Source organism: Camelus bactrianus, chromosome 13 (assembly GCF_048773025.1).
Source record: "Camelus bactrianus isolate YW-2024 breed Bactrian camel chromosome 13, ASM4877302v1, whole genome shotgun sequence".
NCBI lineage: Eukaryota > Metazoa > Chordata > Mammalia > Artiodactyla > Camelidae > Camelus > Camelus bactrianus.
In genome coordinates, this window is record NC_133551.1 from 65,300,273 (window position 1) to 65,321,420 (window position 21,148).

General features: G+C 34.9%; 1 protein-coding gene across 9 annotated transcripts in view; it reads left to right on the top strand.

Moving 5' to 3' along the window:
- The window catches only part of EIF4G3 (eukaryotic translation initiation factor 4 gamma 3), a 327,940-nt gene that overhangs the window by 196,622 nt on the left and 110,170 nt on the right, over positions 1-21,148 (top strand). For 6 of the 9 annotated variants that reach the window (XM_074377251.1, XM_074377254.1, XM_074377253.1 and 3 more), the window contains 2 exons: positions 10,089-10,197; positions 15,991-16,830. In XM_074377251.1, coding sequence (XP_074233352.1) covers positions 10,089-10,197; positions 15,991-16,830 — 949 coding nt within the window. The remainder of the gene's footprint in view (positions 1-10,088; positions 10,198-15,990; positions 16,831-21,148) is intronic. The other 3 variants (XM_074377252.1, XM_074377255.1, XM_074377258.1) reach the window with 1 other exon arrangement.

Sequence of the window (21,148 nt, forward strand, 5' to 3'; positions counted from 1 at the left end):
GTATAGAGAGAACTATGAAAACACAGAGGTGACCAGGTGGGTCATAGTTACAGTAGACTCAAATGTGTTGGATCCCAGAAACATATTAATGGTGGTACAGGTGAGATGGTACAGGGGAGAGGTTTAAAGCTTTGGCTTAGAATCAGGTTTACTCGGTTTCAAGTCCCAGTTCCACAACTTAATTTTGTAACTTTAGCCAAATTACTTGTCTTCCAGAACCTTAGCTTCCACATTTTAAAATATGAGGAAAATGTAATGTATCATATAGAATTATTATAAGGATTAAATGAAATAAATACTTAAAATTGCTTAAGCTCAGGACATGAAAAGCATTCAGTAAATGTTATCTGTTATTAGTATTACAATTATTGTTATTTCAGGAGCCACAGAGAATGACTGGAAGAGTCTGGGAAGGCTTCACAGCAGAGATACCGCTTGTTCTGAGTTCCCAGATTAGTATTCACAAAATGGAAAGAAAGAGAAGCGTATTCCATACAGAGAGGCAGCATGTGCAAAAAGGCATATGGAGAATGGAAATTGGGTGAAGGGAGATTATTGCCATTTTAGTCAGTAAATTGGGAAGTCAGTTGAAGGAGAAGAAGCCAGTTACAGAAATACTCAGCAGTTGGTTACTAAGTAAGAATTATAAAAAGGGTTACCATATAATTTATCTAAATTGGGGCAGTTTTATAAATGAATGGGGATGCTATTAGTCATTTTGCTGGGACAACAGGCATAAACTGATACTGTCCAGGTAAACACATTGCATGGTTCCCCTAGATGTAAGAGAGAGGGAAGAGTCAGAGGTGACTCTTCTTCAAGCCTGGATAGCAGGATTTATAGTAAAACATAACATGCAATATATGTGGAGATGTTTGAAAAGGGGGATAATGAGTCTGATTTTGGCAAGCAATCATACTAGGAAGAGTTACTTGAGAGAAACTGCATTGAAGAAAGAGAATGGAGAAGAGAAACAAGTTTTGCTATTGCTGTTTTTGTCCTGAAGAGTAGACTGAAGTTAAAATTGTCCTGCCTCCTAAGTTTTAAAATGTTCTCTGGAGTAACTTCTTGAGATTTTGTATCTCAGATATATTATACACACACACACACACACACACACACACAATGTGCACATATGTGCCCATTCAGGTGATCTCAGTACACAGGCAGAGATGCAAGGCTGGACATCACAGTGTACTGGGATGCCTGGTGCTGCTCTCCACTCTGTCACTTAGACCTTGAGTTAGAACATTAAGCCCTTTAAACTTCTATTTTTCTCATCTGTAAAATGAGGGGTTATAGTAAGTAATCTCAGAGACCTCTTTTAGTTCTTATATATTGAAGTTGGAAAGAAGGAAATATTTTTGTTACTTTCCTTCAGCATCAGAATCTCTCAGCTATATATCTGTTGTTGAGAGCAATGAGGCACAAGGAAAATTTTCATATTAAGAGATATGTTGACACAACATTGTGAAATGACTATAACTCAATAAAAAAAAATGTTAAAAAAAAAAGAAATATGCTAGCTGCCTGAAAGTCATTATGGGATCCTGTAAGGTAAAAATAAATGCATGGTGTTGTACAGTCCTCCCTATCTGTGGGTTCTGCATTCACAGAATGCAAAAATATTCAGAAAAAAACATTCCAGAAAGTTCCAAAAATCAAAACTTGAATTTGCCATGCACTGGAAACTGTTTATATAGCATTTGTATCGTATTAAGTATTGTAAGTAATATAGAGATGATTTAAAGTATGTGGGAGGTTATATGTAAATACTTCATCCTTTTGTATAAGGAACTTGAGTGTCTGAAGATTTTGGTATCTGTGGGCTGTCCAGGAATCAATCCCCTGTGGATAGTGAGGCAAGGCTTCCAAAATTGCCTGCTTCCAAAGGGGTTATATATTATATCACTTAATTTTTTTTCCTGAACTGTATACCTTCCTTTCTCTTCCTACTCCCTTTTGTTTTCTTTTTTCTGTTTTAAGAATTACTTATAATAAAGCAGAGTTATAACTTGGGAGAGAGTCCCGTGCCATAGAGTGTAGGGACAGATAAAAGGTTATTGACTGATGGCACATCTTAGGGAAGATACAGCCTCTCCTGTCTTTTGGTCAAATGACCAAAGTCAGCAGATTATTCAGTCTTTTGAAGAGCTTCTTATATACTTGGTACCTGGAAATCATCGCCATTTGTTACCTAGTTCATTTTATAGTGTTAGCAGTAATAGTTAATTACAGTTAGGTTCTAAAGTTTAGATGATAATACTCATTTTGTAAGTAATATGTACAATAAGTAGGTAAGTTTCTGCATAAAGAATTTGGATACACCTATGTAATGTATATAAATCTAGTCTTAATTTTTAAAATGTCATTTTATCATCTTAGTCATAGGCACTGATGAATTAATATTCTCTACCTTGAAGCATATAGGAATTGATTTTTTAAAGTGATGTCTACAATAAAGACAGTGGTTATTGAATTAAATCACATCATTCTTCATCTTTAATTAAATCATTTTTCATTAGTAACCTCCTTTGACTTAAAAATGGTGCTTTTCAGTAGCCTAGAAAGCCTGTAAACTTTGAACAGATAACTAAGCTGAGGTGGACTCTCTCAGGGGTTTTTAATGAAACGTCATGATGAACTCTTGCTGACAGCAGTTGCATTGTTTAAAATGAGTTTCTACATGGACGGTTATAGAGAGGGCCCTACTTAGAGGTGTAGAGCAGGGTTGTTGATTTTATCAGGTCTGTCACCAACAGGATTTTGTAAAAATGTCCTGAGTTTTTTAATAAAACCAAGAGTCTCCAGCTTCAGTGCCTGTTGGAATTTCCTAAAGCAAGAAACAAAATTTGACTTAAAGCCACTTTTGAGATACCTTATCTTGGAAGCCAGTGGAGCAAGTGTATTTTCAGTATTTTTTTTTAAATGATTCTTTATTTTTACTTGAGCTATGTTTTTTTTTTATGAGTCTTCACCAAATTTTGTGAAAGCCTTAGTTATTATTAGTGGTATGACTTTACCTTAGATACATTAAATCTGAATTCTACTTATAAAGTATGCCTTGAATTTTTGCATGTGTAGTAAAATTCCTATCCCTTACCACCTACTGCCAGTCAGACATTGAACAATGGTGTTGCATCTCATACTCATCTAGCAACTGTGATGTTTATAGTTGTAGGGGATCACAAGAAGTGTTGGAAGAGATTTTAAGAAACTGTCAGGTTCAGTCTTATGTCTGTTATTAAAAGTATATTTTCAAAATTAGAATGACTTTAGTTTTGCATGTATAAAAATTAAAAATCTTCATTGGAAGAGTCATAAGGGAAAAATTTTAACCCTAAATCTTATTACTGAGAGTTAACTGTGTTAACTTTTTGGTGAATATCCTTCCATACATCTTTTAGTGCGTGTGTGTGTGTGTTTGTGTGTATCTATCTCCATGCCTATAATTTAATATAGTTGGGTTCATGCCATTTTATAAGTACTATTTTTTTCAGTGATCTTGCAGAAATACTCATGTTTGACTATAGGTATTGTAATTTTTGATGGCTGTGTGGTATTTCTTTGTTTGGATGTACCCTAGTTTATTTAACTGATGTGTATTTCTGTTCTTTCTTGTTTGTCACTAATAGTAACAATGCTATGATGAACAACTTTGTGTACTTATTTTGGGTTATGGTGTTGTTACTTACCCTCTAGAAATGTACCAGTTCATCTCCCAATAACGGTATATAAGGGAATACCCCTTTCCTTGTATTATTGCTTATTTGATAGATTTAAAAACCATCTCATGTAATTTTTATTTATTGATTTGTGGAGTTAAGAATTTTGATGTTCACTAGTTACTTGTGTGTGTGTATGTGTATGAATTACCTATTCATGTCTTTAGTACATATTTCTTTTGGGGTGATGATTTTTCTGTGATGTATAAGCATTCTTTAAATGCTAAAGGTCTCCCTTTACTATATGTAATTTTTTTTTTCTAGTTTGGTGATTGTGTTTTAAATTTGTTAATGGTGCCTTCTATGACGTAGAAGTTAAAAATTTTTTTTTATTAAAGTATAGTTGATTTACCATGTTGTGTTAATTTCTGATGTACAGCATAGTGATTCAGTTATACATATATATCTACATGTATTCCTTTCCATATTCTTTTTCATTATAGGCTATCACACAGTATTGAATATAGTTCCCTGTGCTATACAGTAGGACCTTGCTGTTTAACTGTTTTGTATCTAGTAGTATCAGCAAACCCCAAACTCCCAATTTAGTATTCACAGATTTGTTTTTCCCTAAGTAACTTACGATTTGGGGTTCATACTTTGAAAGATTTTCCCATCCAAGATAATAAAACTAATGTATATTTTCTTCTAGTATTTAGGTTTGATTATTTTTCTTTTATCTTTGATGTGGAATTAATTTTGATGTAGACATAAGTTTTTGATCCTGCTTTTCTATTTTTCTTCTTTTTTTTTTTTCTTAAACTGAATGGCTTGTCTCTGTTTCAGTATTATTTATTGAATAGTTCTTCATTGCCTCCTTGTTTTTAGATGTTGTTTTGATTATTTGCTGAACTATCATATGTACCTGGGTCTGTTTCTGGACCTTTATATTTTATTGATCTGTTTTAGTAGTGTTACTATACTATCTTAAATACTATAGCTTTATAATATCTTTTACTATTTTAGAGTAAATTCCATCCACATTATTCTCATCTTTTAAAGTGTGTTATTAATGTTTATCATCTCTTCTCCCCCTGCTCCCCGCCCACTGGAACTTTAAAGTCATTTTAAGTCCTCTAGTTTAGCCTGACAGCTTTTACTTTGAGTGTCTGGGTTTCCCTCATCATTCCGGACACATTAGCAATCTTTCTTTGCATTCAAGGAAGAGGCTTTCTATTGCAGATGTATGTTTTATCAGGTTCATGTTTAAAGAAAAAAATACATTTTCATCAATCTGAATGCCTTTAACCTGGGTGTTCATTCTTTAGTTTGTTACATTGTTCTATTATTATTTTATACCTTTTTGAATCACATATTTAGGCCACCTATTTGTTTATAAAGGCATTTGAGTTTGTGAACCCTGTTACTATTTCTTGAGGTGTTTGGTGTGCTCCCCTGGTACTTTGTTTGTTTTCAGTAAATTATACCACAATATACTTCACTTGCTCAGATAATAAACCATCTTCAAGTCATCTTTAAATGTTTATTTCATATTCCACAACCATGATATCAGCAAGTCCTGTCTGGCTCATTCTCACCACCTCTGCTGCTACTCTTACTCTCTAAACCACCTGGATCTCACCTCTGAACAACAGTAAATTTCTTACTCATCTCCTTGCTTCTGTCTTGCCTCTCTGTCTATTCTTTTTATTTATTTTTTTATTGAGATAGAATTGACATATCCCATTACATTGGTCTTAGGTGTACAACATAATGATTTGATATTTATATATATTGTAAAGTTGTTACACAATATCTAATTAACAGCTATCACCATACAGAGTTACAAAAAATTTTTATGACAACTTTTAAGATCTACTGTCTTCTCAAAACTTTCAAATATGCAGTGCACTATTATTAACTATAGTCACCATTCTGTTTATCACATTCCCTTGAGATACTTATTTTATAGTTGGAGGTTTGTACCTTTTGACCTCATTCACCCAATTTTCCCAGCCCTACCCCCTGCCTATGGCAACCACCAATCTGTTCTTTTTATTTCTAAGTTTGGGGTTTTTTTTTTTAAATTATTTATATAAGTGAGATTGTAAGGTATTTATCTTTCTCCATCTGATTTATTTCACTTAGCATAATGCCCTCAAGGTCCATTCATGTTGTTGCAAATGGCATGATTTCATTCTTTTTTATGGTTGAATAATATTCTGCTCTGTGTGTGTGTTGGGAGGCAGGGGGTTATTCTTTAATGTTTTCCTTGAAAGAGTATAAGCTCCAGAAGCTAAGAATTTTTCTGTTAGTCACTAGTGGGTTCTCAGTGTTTTATACATAGTAGACACCAGAGGGTAACACACACACACAGACACGTACACAACTTTCTAAAGAATGAGTGTGGGAGAATTCTCTCCCACTTAAGAAAGCATTTTTTAGTCCTTTTTCCTGGTGTCATTTATTACTATTTTACTTCCTAATCTTTATAATGTTTCTCAGTTGGAGGGGGATACTTGTTTGTCCCCAGGATTTATATATGTTAAACACATGAGATATTTATTACAGTGATTATTTTCAAGTCATTGAACGGGACTTTGAAAAATCAGTTATACATAAATGATGAAATACGTGAAGCATTCAAATAGCCTCTTATGATAATAGTAAATTACATCAGCAGCTTGCTTACATTTGTATAATTCTTTGGATTCTCTGGCTTGCTCTCCGTGAATTGTAATAGGGGTCAGCAAACATTTTCTATAAAGGGCCAGGTAGTAAATATTTTGGCATTGCAGCCAACAGTCTCTTTTCACCACTACTGAAACTCTGCCATTGTAGCATGAAAGGAGCCATAGACGATATGTAAATGACTAGCTGTGGCTGTTTCAATAAAACTTTATAAGTTTCCTGTAATTTTCATGTATCAAGAAATGCTGTTTTTCAAAAATTCCCCCAACTATTTAACAATGTAAAAACATTTTTTATGGGTAGCTCAAAAACAGGCCTGTAACCCCTGGACCATAGTTGCTTGTTGGTGGCCTCCTGTCTAAAATTACCTCTGTACTTAAGCATCCTATTATGTACAACTTTAAAATAGATAGTAAAGGAAGGTGGCCCCTTAGATGTCAATTCTATCTCAGTAAAAAAATAGATAAAAAGAATAGGCAGAGAGGCAAGACAGAAGCAAGGAGATGAGTAAGAAACAATGTGGGTTATAAAAAGAGAAACGAATTTTAAATTGTACTAAGAAGTATTTAAAGACAATTCCAGATTTTGCTGCTTGTTTTGCTTGTTGGTTTAACACTTTATTATTATTTTTTTTAAAAGATCTTCCAGTGTTTGGGCCTAAATCTACCATTATCCTTTGAAGCCAGTACTTCAGATTTAATATGTAAATCTTCAACAGAGTAGATGCTCAAGTAGAATTTATAAAGGAAATTCACTTCTCAGATACTATCAAGTATCTAATATCTTGCCATACTTTAAATAAGCTTCCTTATCATTGTATTTGAAAAGTGAGAAATGTTTTTTCTTCTGCCAGTCAGAGCTTTGATTTTGAAGTTTGATGTGGAGGAGAGAATTTAGCATTGACATAACTATGATTGCAACAATGTGATGTCACCAAGTCAAGCCTAACCTTTTAGCTCTGACTTCTTGAGCATCTTTATTATTTTATATTTTGATACCAACTGTCCTTCAAGAATGATTTTTATAAATTTTCGCTCCTACCAGTAGTGAAAGTGACTGAAGTGCAGTGATTTTGAAATCCCCTAAATATATTCTCAACAGTATAGATCGTGTTACCCAAGTTCTCTAGCTACCCATAGGTTTCATTTCCTTACAGGGATCAAAATGTGTACAGCATTGTATGTGATGTTTTGATTCACAATATTAAGTGTGTTTCTTGGTTTTTCTGACATCAGTTAGGTAAAATAAGCCATGATTGTGCTTTGGAAAGGTAAGGGCCTTCTTCATAACAGATTGTTTACAGTTATTTCAGTAGGAGAGAGCAGATGAAATTAGAGGTTAGCTAAAATTTGAGATTATCCTAAATAAATCTAAAACAGTAATAATTCATATTGTCAACATATTAATATGTTATTTTCTTAGTCCTTTCAGAGGCTTTGAGAATGTTAAAGCTGAAATGCACTGTAGGATCTTCAATCCCTTTTCATTTTACAGCTGAGGAAACTGAACTTTGCTAGCATTCTGTGGCTATGTAACTATGTACTGGATACTTGGATTTGGAATTGTGAGTTAACCAACATGTTATCTCACTCCTTTCTTATAAATCTTTATACATACAATCTTTCTAGGGTTTTCTTAATAGAAAAATGTCTGTGTAGTTATCTAATATGATCAAAGGTATTTTCATCTTAGATTGAGAAACTCTCGAATCTGTACGGATTTAAAGGTATCAGTAGCCTTTTACTGTCTTAAAAATCTCACCTTAACCATGGATGCCGTTTGTTTCGGTGATCTACTTTCAGCAGTTACCGCCCCGCCTTTTTTTTTGGTTATTAATTTCCTACACAATTGAAATAGTTAATATTTTCTTTCTTTCAGGTAAATGACACAATTTGCAGATCTTTCTTTCCTGGGATATGTGGATAACTATTTAATAAATGCTAAGTAATATAGAATCTTTCCTTTGTTCTAGAGCTGTTTTCAGCCATAGAATTGAACTGGGTCCCTACAGTCGTTCCTCGGTATCCACAGGGGATTGGTTCCAGGAGCTCTGCAGATATCAAAATCCGTGGATGTTCAAGTCCCTTAAATAAAGTAGCTAGTACAATTGGCTCTGTGTACCTACGAGTTGCACTTCTGTGGGTACAGAGGGCTGACTGTTATTTTCACTTACAGCTATGAACCTTTCCTAAATTTTGAATTTTAACAATAGAATTTTTTTCCTGTTAGAACTAAGGATTCAGAGTAATCACGGTACTTCTATCCATTTGGCCATGATTCAAAACAGTAACTCTTCATTTTTTTATATATGGAAATATAATTTTAGTAGTCTTCATTTAGAAGTAATTGTGGAATATGAATACTTTTCATGGTCTAATAATATGTGAAATAATAGTGTTTTCCCCACTCCTATCTATTACTCTGTACATCATATATAATCTTATGTAAACGGCATGTTGTACAATGTGAAAAGCATTATTTAAATGACATAAGTGATAGGTGTTTAAACTGATATATTTCATTTTATATTCCTACTCTTTGTGAGCCTTACTGACTTGAAAATATTTTTCATTAACTCCCACTTTAAAGTGGCCCTGTATACAAATTATGCACACATTAATTTCTCCCTCCTTTCCAAGAAAAAAAAAAATCAGAATTGTGCAGGGAGCTCTGCTCTGACAGCACTGATAGAATTCAACGTAGGCAATCATAGCTATCAAAAAAAATGATCTTAGATCTCCGAGGAGAGACACTGCTTTGTTGTGTGGCTTTTGTGTAACGCTCAAATCCAGAGCAAACACCCACCTGGAATGTGATGTAGAATGAATGTTCTTGTCCTTTCTTGTGTAATTTTGTGTAATTCTTGTTCCCTCTAAGTTGAACAATGGCTGCAATTTTTTCAACCTACTCGGCTACAATTCTGATGGGCATTTTTGATTCCATATACTGGTTGAATGAAAATGAGAATTTCCTCTTAGCTCTGAAAATCGAGGTATTTTACTTAGATTTCTGACTCTGAAAAGATACCATCCTTGACCCAGAATCTAAAGACATCTTAAGGTGAAAGTGCCCTTAAAGTCTTTCCAAATTGCATTACACCTATGTGGTTACATGGACAAGTGACAAGAATCACCCCTCACTGTTGTTTTCTTGATCAGTAACTGGTTTTAAAACCTATCATGTTTTGTTTTTCCTGCTTTTGACAACTGCTAGATGAACTACTTTGCTAGGTAGTTTATAAATGAAGTTGACCAAGTCCCTTTGGTCTTTGACTGGGAAGATACTAAATTCCCTCTCAGACATGACACCTATTGGTAGGTTGAAAGTCTGTCCTTAGAAGGAACACTGGAGAAAGCATTGTACTAACGATTGCTGTGCTGTCTTCTCTTGCTGTGGTTAATAATAATCATCTCTTTTCCTTCCCCTTTCCTGCTGCCTCTTTTCGTTTTCTTCCTTGTCTTCCCATGTACTTTTTGAATTTAAACTGTCCTATATATTTTTTCCTTGCTTTCCTTTATTTATTTATTTATTTATTTATTTATTTATTTATTTATTTATTTATTTATTTATTTATTTATTTATTTATTTATTATTTATTTATTTATTTATTTATTTATTTTCAATTTTGTGATCTCCTGCCCTACTTTGTCTTCCCCACTTGCTTGGGTTCCATGTTGCTAGTTTTTATGTTCGCACGCTCATTATCACCCTTTTTTGTACTTCAAATCCCAGCAGCTGCCCAGCCAGGTCCCCGAGCACAGCCCTGTGGTTTATGGGACTGTGGAGAGCGCTCATCTTGCTGCCAGCACCCCTGTCACTGCAGCTAGCGACCAGAAGCAAGGTTTGTGTATGACTGTTTTCCTCCCTCTTACCTTTAGTTCCCCTTCCCTTTTTTAAATTAATTACATTGCCCTCAGCATTTAAGAGTAAGAATAAAACATCTGAGGATTATTTAGGTACCCACTGTTAAACAAAGCTTTGAGGTGAAAAACCAAAGTGTTCTTCTAAGAAAGTAAAGTATGGATGATTAGAAATGTTTTTTTACATATTATTAATGCCCCACTGTCAATATATATTTATAGGTAAAAGCTTAGCTGCCTTAAACTATTTCTTTTGGAACAAATTGGGGGGAATAAGTCGATGTATATAATTGCTTTAAAAGAACAACAGTTTTATTTATATATTCAACATATTCATGTATATCTTGTTTTTAAAAACATAAAATGTTTCTTCTTAAAACTTTGGCTTCTGTAGGCTCAGTTGGTGATAGTACTGAGTTTAAATCCTGGCTCCATCATGCATTGTTTGGTCTTGATGAGTCATTATGCTGTACATTTTAATTTCCTCACCTGCAGAATGGAATGAAGAATACCTACCTCACAGGGTTGTTGTGGGGACATGCCTAGCATTCAAAAAACACTTAGTAAATTTTAGCCATTATTATTGATGCAGGAATCATACTAAAGTCTCTACTGTTGACCTTGAACGTGAAGTGCCAATGTTTGGTAAAATAAGTGCACATATTGCCTTTTGGATTATAAATAGAAAACTTTAAGGGATATTTCATGCCAGAAGGTGGAATGTTACAGCCTCCTTTTCTTCCCTAATTGGATTTAGGTTGACCTTAGCTAAAATTGGGAGACAGTGCTCACTAGGCACGTGGAGAAGCAAGTGACTTTGACAATGCTTTTATAATGTTTCTGACTTCATTCTAAGAATGAGTAGAAATCATGTGTTTTTTGTTTTCTTGAATTATTTATTCCTGCAAACACCTTAATATTCTTTAGCTGATGTTTGCTTTCTATACTTTCTAAAAATTATTCTTTAAAAAGCACTCAGAAATTGACACATAATCAAAGTGAAGGTATTTAGTATTACTGTTTTGTTTTTTTTAAACTGGGCTGCAAGTCAATCATGCTTATAAACACCTAATGTATGGTTTCAATTTTTTTATGGCATACAAAGAAAATAAGGTGTTTTTTCCCTTGCATATTCAGGAATTTAGTAAACTTGAGGAGAGACAAGTCCCAAATTTTGTTTTACGAAGTAGTTTTAAACCACAAGATAGGTAATGAATTCTGATCTGGCATGCTTCTAACAGTTACACTGTCGAATACTTTTTTCAGCAGTGTTCAGAGTTAGAGACTCATACATGCTTAAAGCTAAATTTTTTAATATTAAAGCCATTCACCCTGCAGGAGTGCAGTTCATAAATATTATGGAAGACCACTTCCTACCCCGTGATCAAGCAGTTTTGAGTCAAAATTCAGAATGTTTTCTGTCTGAGTGGAGTATTTTCAGGGTATCCCCTTCAAAACTTTACTTTATTACTTTCGCACAGTTGCATCCTTTTTGCTAGTTAGAATTATCCTAAACATATTGAATACTTACTATGCAGAGAGTTCTTTATGCTGACCTTCCTCATAGCTGGGTCACAGTACAAAGAATTCATAATATGTCGTGATGATGATAACTCTGATCTGCTGAAGTTAGGAGACACCTACATCTTCTCATATTCAGGCCTTGATTTACAAAAGGAGGAATGCAGAATTCTTCATTTCCTCTCAGTTTTTTATTCCTCAGTGGAAATTTGAATAATAAAATCAACATTTCATACTGATACTTGATAAGATATAGGTGAATTGGGAAATGTTTTGCATTACCTTGATGAAAAAAAAACCTTCCATTTTAAGTATATTTCCTAGAGCTTATAAGTAACTTTTGGGGACTACTGCTGTCTTCCTCTTAATAGCAACTATTATCCAGAAAACTCAGTAATTCTAATTTCTATTTTTAGTTCTGCGTATAGCTTCTCCATGTATCGGATAGTTTTCAGAGTAGTTTTCTTTTTTAAACTAAATATGTGTAATTCAAATAATATTAGAAAGGGTTCACCAGTTTTCAAGGAATTTTTTTTACAGTTAAGATATTTTTGAAAAACTTCCTTTTAACTATATATTCCTTTTGAAATTAAAGTAGGATACAAAAATGTGCTGTTTTCAAAGATTGCTGTGTTATCACCAGAAACAATAAGTTCTGCATTCTGCAGACTGGTTTTTCTCTCTCAGTGGCGTTGTCATTACTGAGGATTTGCACTGGGTCACAGATCCATGTTAGCCCCAAAGTCCTCTACTACCTTGATTCACCTAAATACTTCATTTTCCATAAGCCCCCCACCACATTGTAAGAATTTAGGATTTGAAATCATTTCCAGGTTCTAGCACTTGCTAGTTATATGACCTTGAACCTATGACTTAATCTCTAAAACCTTCAGTTTCCCCATCTGTAAAATAGGAACATAATAGTTTGCTTTATTTTATTTTACTTTTTCACTCCCTGAAAGTCTCAGGACCCCCAGGGTCCCCAGACCACACTTGGAAAAGTGCAGATTTAGAGGATGAACTAAAAATCTTTCAGAGTCAGGTCTTATAAGGCAGGAACATAATAGATTTTATACCATTGGTGATTCTAAGGACACTATATATGGTATTTGACCCATTTTCCTGGCACATATTAAGGACTTAGTAAATGTTAGCTGCCATAATTAAGCTTCTGATTTTCTCAATTTTTGATGTGAATAACTGGAATGGTTACACGAAGACAAAGTTTCCAGACAGATATGCCATATTTGTTTTAGTACTTTCTAAAGATACAGGGAAGACCTCAGCTTGGTCTATAGAAAGACTGTTGACTGAATTAAAATCTTCAGTTGGTGTTGATGGTGTATAGACATAGCTTAAATGATTGTTGTCTGGTATTTGAAAAAGTGTATTAGCCCAGTATATTGAGAGTATGGTTGGGTAATTAAATACAAATAAAAGTTATTTGTGCCAATAGTCTTTTATCTTTACTACCTTTTGAAAACACTTGATGTAGAATAAGTATTCAGGGAATGATGTTCTGTTCTGTTTTTACCAGGGTAGCTCAGTTGGGGCTTCTTTAGAATTTAGGACAGTACCCTATCAAGTGAGACTGTCCCTCAAATTGCAGGATGCTTAGCATTCCTGGTCTTTCCCCATTAAATGATAGTAATACTCTCTCTGTCATGTGAGGCTCCTGACAACCAAAAGGCACCTGTCTAGAAGGTTGATTCCATCACTATATGAGAATAAAAGGGAGCAGTTTTTTCCTTCTTATAAATATGACATCCATTATAGAAACTACAGATAAGTGGAAAGAAAATTTTTCTCTTATCTCATTATTCAGAACCATTGTTAAAAAAAAACTGCATGTAATTCCAGACTTTCCCACGCACATATATGTTAGTATTATGTTTTGTTTTTGTTGTTACCTGTAGGTTTTATGCTCCACATCAGTTTTGTGCCCTGCTTTTGAAAGAAACATGTCTTTTATAATAAACAACTTCCCATATCATTAAATACCCTTCTAAAAGCCTATTTTAAATGATTGTATACCTTTATGTGCCCAGGCCATCATTTCTACAGTAAATCCCTCATTATTAGACATTGTTTTTTTCTTTTTTTTCTTTTTCTTGGCTGTTACAAATATTGTTGGCCTTAAATATTCCAGACCTCTATCTTTTCTTATTTTTTTAATCTTTGCTTATTGTTGAATGATTATTTCCTTAAAAAAATTCTTAAAAATGAAATTCCCACAAGTCCTGAAGATAACAAAAGGTATAAGCATTTTTAATGCAGTAGATTAGATTTAAAACTATTATGGCTCTGCAAAGCATACTCTTAATAGAAAAAGTGCTTAGAGAAATAAAATCACTGTTCTTTATTTAGATGTACTCTATTACACATTTGAGCTTTCTGTATTAAAACTTCAGTGAATTAATTAAAGGACTTGTTTCAGAATAAGGTGCTCTCAAAATAATTACATTTTTTGTTTCTAATTTTCTCTTAATGTTAGATATTTCTTAAGAGTGCATAGAAGTTTCAGTCCTAGATCTGCTTTTTTTTATTTTTTAGTATCAGGAATATTATTTTCCAAAATTAATAATTGAATCAGCATGCTCTTACTAGATTGTTAATGTGAGAATTTCTATTTTCTGTTGTTTATTTTAATATGTCTAGGTTTCATTCAGTGGTCACAATGGGTAATATTCTGATGTGCTCTCACAGTGATACCTTGTAATGTAGGTAACCCATGTAGCAGTTACTCCAGTGAGTTGGAAATTATTTTCATCAGGGATATTTTAATGAGTGCATATTTATTTTATATGTGTCACATATATGTAATACATATCATAGATGTATTTCTCTGAAATGTTTTGTCTCTTGCCCTGGCAACTTAGTCTGAGGGATTTGGCATTGAGAGCCTATTGATCTTATTTCTCCATTACAGTAAATAGGCAGAGTTCAATTTAAGAAGCACTGGCCTCAAAGGCTATAAATTAAAGTGAATTTTAAAACTAGTAAAAGTAGTTGCCGTGAATGAGTTAGCCTTTAACAGTTTAATGGTAATATTTACCATCTGTTTATCTTGTTAATGGATATTTTTCTTTGACACACTTACTTAACTAAAATTTACTGTAAAGACTCATTTTCAGTGGTGCATAAAGACTTCTGACAGAGAAAGTAAACTCCTTTTCAGTTTAGATTGTTTTTTAGCAGTGCTTAAAATTTTTGTTTGCATTTAATGAACATACTCATGAATATCTGCTTTTCCACTGGAGCCTGATTTTTGTGCTACAGAAGCACAAGGCTAGAAACCAGCCTAAATTTCCTTTGGTTTCATCTTCCCAGACATGAATCACATATCAGTTAATCTGGAATTTTAAAATACAGAAATTTTTATGAGTTTGCATCCCTTTCATTTTTCTGTTACCTTTATTATGATTATCGATTTATGTTTCTCACTCTTGCTCTGATTCTTGTGTATAAACACACACATTTTATGTATTATTCTGAAATATTTCAAGCGTATATGTTAAGTGTTTTTAAAATGGACTTGATTATCTGAATGTTAGCTTTGGTTTCTCATTAAAGAATTTTTTTTATAATTGAAGAGACAAGGTAAATTTCCATTTTTATTCCTTAGCATTATTGTTGTTATAAGCCTCTTAAGGAATGAATAAAATTTTATGTTCAGGAACTTGATTTCACTGATAATAAATTTCATCTAGAATAAATGACACCAGGATAGTTTTTCTTGAAACAGTTTTTTATGCATGTTCTTTATTTTAAAAAAATCCCCCAAATACAGAAATACTTAGAATAAAAAATATCAGTCTATAATAATTTAATCTCCAGTTATTTGCCCTTGTACTGGCCAGTCCTGTCACTGTCGTGCATCCTTGGTAGAAAAATTTTCTACAGATGAAGGTCTCTACCTTAAAGAAAAGCCCCATTCGCACCCCCAAAGTGGTTTAGATTTAGTTTCAGTTTTGATGAGCTTTTCCATAGCATTGACATAATCATTTGGTGAATTAATTCCTTGGAGTAAGACTCCAAAGTAAACTGTATATGTATTGGAAGTCAGCTAATAGTGGGTATAACTAGAAAAGAAAATATGACAGTATTTTTGGACTGGCAAAATAAGTGATATTTTGATCTGTCCTCTGCTGCCCGTATTTTAGTATAAGAGATTAAAAGAATTGGCCCAAAGTAATACAGTATAATCTCTGATCCAAGAATTATTAAAACTCTTTCAATTTTTTCTTCCCCAGAAGAGAAGCCAAAACCAGATCCAGTGTTAAAGTCTCCTTCCCCAGTCCTTAGGCTAGTCCTTAGTGGAGAGAAGAAAGAACAAGCAGGCCAGAGGTCTGAGACTACTGCAGTAGAATCCATACCAGAGCTTCCCCTGCCTCCATCACCTACCACTGTTTCTCCAATTGCTCGAAGTACAATTGCTTCGTCCACCTCTGCTGCTCTTAGTAGCCAACCAATATTCACCACTGCTATGGAGGACAGATGTGAACTCTCTTCCTCAAAAGAAGACACAGTTCCTATATCCAGCCCCACATCTTGCACAGAAGCATCAGATCCTTCACCAACAGATGAAATTGATGATGATATATGCAAGAAATCTTGTAGTGTAGCACCTAATGATATTCCACTGATTTCTAGTACTAACCTAATTAATGAAGTGAATGGAGTTAGTGAAAAATTACCAGTCACAGAGAGCATTGTGGAAGTAGTAAAGCAGGAGGTGTTGCCATTGACTCTTGAATTGGAGATTCTGGAAAATACCCCAGAAGAAATGAAAGTGGAGTGTGTTCCAACTCCCATCACCCCTTCCACAGTTCCCTCCTTTTCTCCGTCTCCTCCAACTCCTCCAGCTTCTCCTCCTTCCATACCAGTCATTGTTCCTGCTGCCACCACTAATGCTAGTACTGCTAATGCTCCCACCACAGTCCAGAGAGTGCTAGAAGAGGACGAGAGCATAAGAACTTGCCTTAGTGAAGATCCAAAAGAGATTCAGAACAAAATAGAGGTAGAAGCAGATGGGCAAACAGAAGAGATCGTGGATTCTCAGAATTTAAGTTCAAGAAAGAGCCCTGTCCCAGGTAAGCTGTTTTACTATTATCTTATGTTTGCTGAACATGAAAAAGAAGCAGTGTTTGAGTTATTTTTTAATCAGCTACTTTCCTTGACTTCCAGAAACATCAAATGAATGCTGAAATTCCTAGTCTGATTTCTTCAGTGGTGTGTTTATGTTTTAGTGCATCCTGCAAAGAGTTACTCCATTGTCTAAAAATGCAAATGAAATTTCAAATATACAAAATGCGTCCAAGGTATATGTCACTGTACATGTGTTTTTTGTTTTTAATTTTATTTTTTGCCTCGTTCATTTGAATCTGTTCCATGGTGGTTAATTTTATTGCTTTGGGGCTGGAAACCAATCAAAACCATCATGGTCTATAGTCCCTAATCCTGTCTTCTCAGAATTTTAAAGCCTGGTATCCTAAACTTAAAAGAATTCCTCTATTCAAGGCCTATTCTTTAATCTTGGATTAAGGAAAATAGCAATCAGAATGTCAGAGGTTTATAATCAGTTCTGAAAAATGAAAGTGCCCTCTCTAATCAACTCACAGATAAGTTTAATACTTTTCCACTTTTTCATTTTAAAGTTTCATCCTTCCTAATATTCGTTTTACTATTACTACTTTATCATTAGTATTATCAAAGTACTATGTTCTTCCAAATTCAAAATAATTTCTTTTTAATGTAGCATCACCTAGAATCTTGAATCTAACCATTAGGTTTTAATAATTTTAATCAAAAGTTATCTAAGGTTTGTCAACTATTCTTGAGTCCGTAGTCCATAAGAATTTGGCTTTAAATAAGTTAACATAGCTCGTCTTCTAAAATATTGCCATACGCTATATACTTTACTCTCTGTATACCTGTCAGGTTAAATTGTGCAATTTGATAAATGAGTGCTCCCCCAGCAATTGATCTAGATATACATTGGGGATGATTTAGTCGCCAGTATCCTCCGTATTTATTGCCTATTCTGGCCTATCTAATAGACAGGGAAACTTGACAAATCAAAAACCTGATCCCTACTTTTAAGATGTGGCTTTCCCACCCAGCTCAGTTCTTGAGGTAATTTCCTCATGAAGGTCTGTGGCAGGTGTTTGATTCCTTGGAACTGTAGAACATCTAGTTCCACAGTGAACCAGAACAGAAAAGCAAGCAATGCAAGTTGGAACTGGGAAAAATTTATCATAAATGTTTGTAAATCACCTATTTTCTCAACAGACTGGCCTCCATAAATATCAGTCTTCATCAGTGTCATCACTGTTTTAGGAATCTTCTTCCTTGGTGGGGCAATGACCTGGGACTTTTTTGTAACTCTGTGAAAAAACAATCTTAGTTTTGGTGTGGCTGCAGGTGAATCTCCTCCACCCACCCAGAGAACATTTGCTGGAGAACAGTAATTTGTTCTACCTTTCATTTTTCCCCTTAATTTACCCACCTGTCAGTTGTCATTCAACAACTAGTGATGTGGTAGTTCTAAAAATAGAAGAAGCTATTGAAGACAGATGTTTAAAAAACAAAAAAAAAAAGCAGGAAAAAACCCAAACAGGCGTTGGGAATACTCGTCAAAGATACAGACCATACCTCAGAACTGAAGTAAGTGTAAAGCAAAATCCTGCACTAAAGTTCTGTTTCCACTCATCCCTAACATTCATTCATTCTTTTTTTCATTTTTCAATTTTATTAGGTAAAATTGTTACAGTTTGACTGCATATACACGGTATATTGCATGTAAATACATATATACAGTATACTGCACACTTTAAAAAAATTTACGTATAGGTACTATTCATTGTTTCTAAGAGCAGTTAAGAGTTTTAGCTTTTTAAACTTACATAGTTATTAAAGGAATAAAGCCAACCACAAGATAAGAATTAATTCAAAAAATACATACACCTCACTATTAACAGCAACATTCTCTATAATTGCCAAGATATGGAAGCATCCTTGCACATTGATAGATGAATGGATAAAGAAGATGCACTGTATATATACACACATGTATATATGTATCTCTCTCAAAGTACTGTATTCTTCCAAATTCAACATAATTTCTTTTTAATGTAGCATCACCTACATATATATATGTATATGGAATACAACTCACCCATAAGAAAGAAGGATATTTTGCCATTTGCAGCCCTTCATTCACTTTTTTTTCACTTCAAAAACCAGAATTTTATAACTGGCATAAACATTTCCAACAAAATATCTAGAAATAAACTTAACCAAGGAGGTTTCCTATACTCTGAAAACTAAAACTTTGATGAAGGAAATTGAAGATGATATAAAGAAATGGAAAGATAACTTGTGCTCTTGGATTGGAAGAATCAACATTATCAAAATGGCTGTACTACCCAAAGCAACCTGTAGATCCAGTGCAGCCCGTCAAAGTACTCACGACATTTTTCACAGAACTAGAACAAACAATTCCAAAATTTATATGGGACCATAAAAGACCCTGAACTACCAAAGCAATCTTTTGTAGGTCTTTTTTTCATTGTTTTTCTATTTGTTTTTTGTTGTTGTTGTTCTCTTTTCTTATGGTCTGATGACTAGAGAAGTTCCTTTAACGGTTTGTTGTAAAGCTGGTTTGGTGGTGCTGAATTCTTTCAGCTTTTGTTTATCTGAAGCTTTTGATTTCTCCATCAACTCTGAACAAGAGCCTTGCTGGATAGAGTATTCTTGGTTGTAAGTTTTTCCCTTTCATCACTTTAAATATAACATGCCACTCCCTTCTGGCCTGTAGAGTTTCTGCTGAAAAATCAGCTGATAATCTTATGGGAGTCCCCTTGTATATTATCTGTTGCTTTTCTTATGCTAATTTTAATATTTTCTCCTTATCCTTAATTTTTGTCAATTTGATTACTATGTGCCTTGGTGTGTTCCTCTTTGGGTTGATCCTGTGTGGAACTCTGCACTTCCCAGATTTGGGTGACTGTTTCCTTTCCCAAGTTGGGGAAGTTTTCAGTCATTATCTCCAAAGATTTTCTCAGGTCCTTTCTCCCTTCTCTTTCTAGGACCCCTGTAATGCGAATATTAGTGTGCTTCATGTTGTACCAGAATTCTCTTAAACTATCCTTTCTTTTCATTCTTTTTTCTTTTTTCTGTTCTTGCAGTAGTGACTTCTAATCTGTCTTCTAGCTCATTGATTTGTTCTTCTGCCTTGTTTAGTGTATTCTTGGTTCCTTCTGGTGTGTTATTCATTTCAGTGATTTTATTCAACTCTGGGTATTTATGTTTTCCAAACTCTTTGCTAAAAACTTCACTCTGTGGATCTATACTCCTCTTGAGTTCTCTGAACATCTTTACCATCATCATTCTAAACTCTCAGATAAATTGCCTATTTCCTCATCATTTACTTCTTCTTCTGGGATTTTATCTTCTGCCTTGCCCTGGGAGATAGATATTCCTCTGCCATCTCGTATTGTCTATCTTTCTATTTATATTTTTAGGTGGGTTAGTTACGTTTCTTAACCTTGTAGGGGTGGCTCCCTGTGGAAGATGTGCTGTGCGTCCCAGCAGTACACTCCTCTCTTGGCACCCAAGGGCCAGGGTCCAGCCAGTCCCAGTGTACAGTCTGGCCTATGTTTGTGGGTTCCTTCCAGAGGCTTTGGAATTGTTTTCTTATTTGTGGTATCTGCCCCCTGGTGGATGAGGCTGAACTAGAGGCTTATGCAGGTTTCCTGGTAGGAGGAGCTGGTGCCTGCCCACTGCTGGTGAAGCTTGATCCTGGACCTCTGGTGGGTAGGGCCCTGTTTAGAGGCTTAGGAAGTCTGCTGATGGCTAGGGCTGTGTTCCCACCCAGTATGTTGTTTGACCTGAGGCTTCCCTTAAAGGCTGTTGAGTGGGGCTAGGTCTTGGTGCTAATGATCCAATCAAGATGTCAGCCTCCAGGAAGGCTCATGTAGATGAACACTCCGGGAATGTCCACCAGCTTTTCTGTCTCCTGGGTGAGCTGCAGCCACCCCCTACATCCCCAGGAGACCTAAAACCAGCAGGCAGGTCTGGCCCAGGTTCCTTTGACATCAGTGCCTCTGCCCTTGGACCTGGCACACTCAAGATTCTGTGTATGCTTCATAAGAGAATGAAGTCTCTGTTTCCCCAAGTCCTGTGGGGCTTCTGGAGCTAAGCCCCACTGGCCTTCAAAACCATGTGTCCTAGGGTGGTCTCCTCCCAAAGCCAAAACCCCAGGCTTGGGGAGCCTGATGTGGGACTTAGAACTCTCACTCCTGTGGGAGGGCTTCTGCTACTTAATTATTCTTCAGCTGTGGGTCGCCCCTCCACCCCCCAAACAGGGGTATGGGGCCCAATTATATTGCGAGCACGCCCCTCTTACCA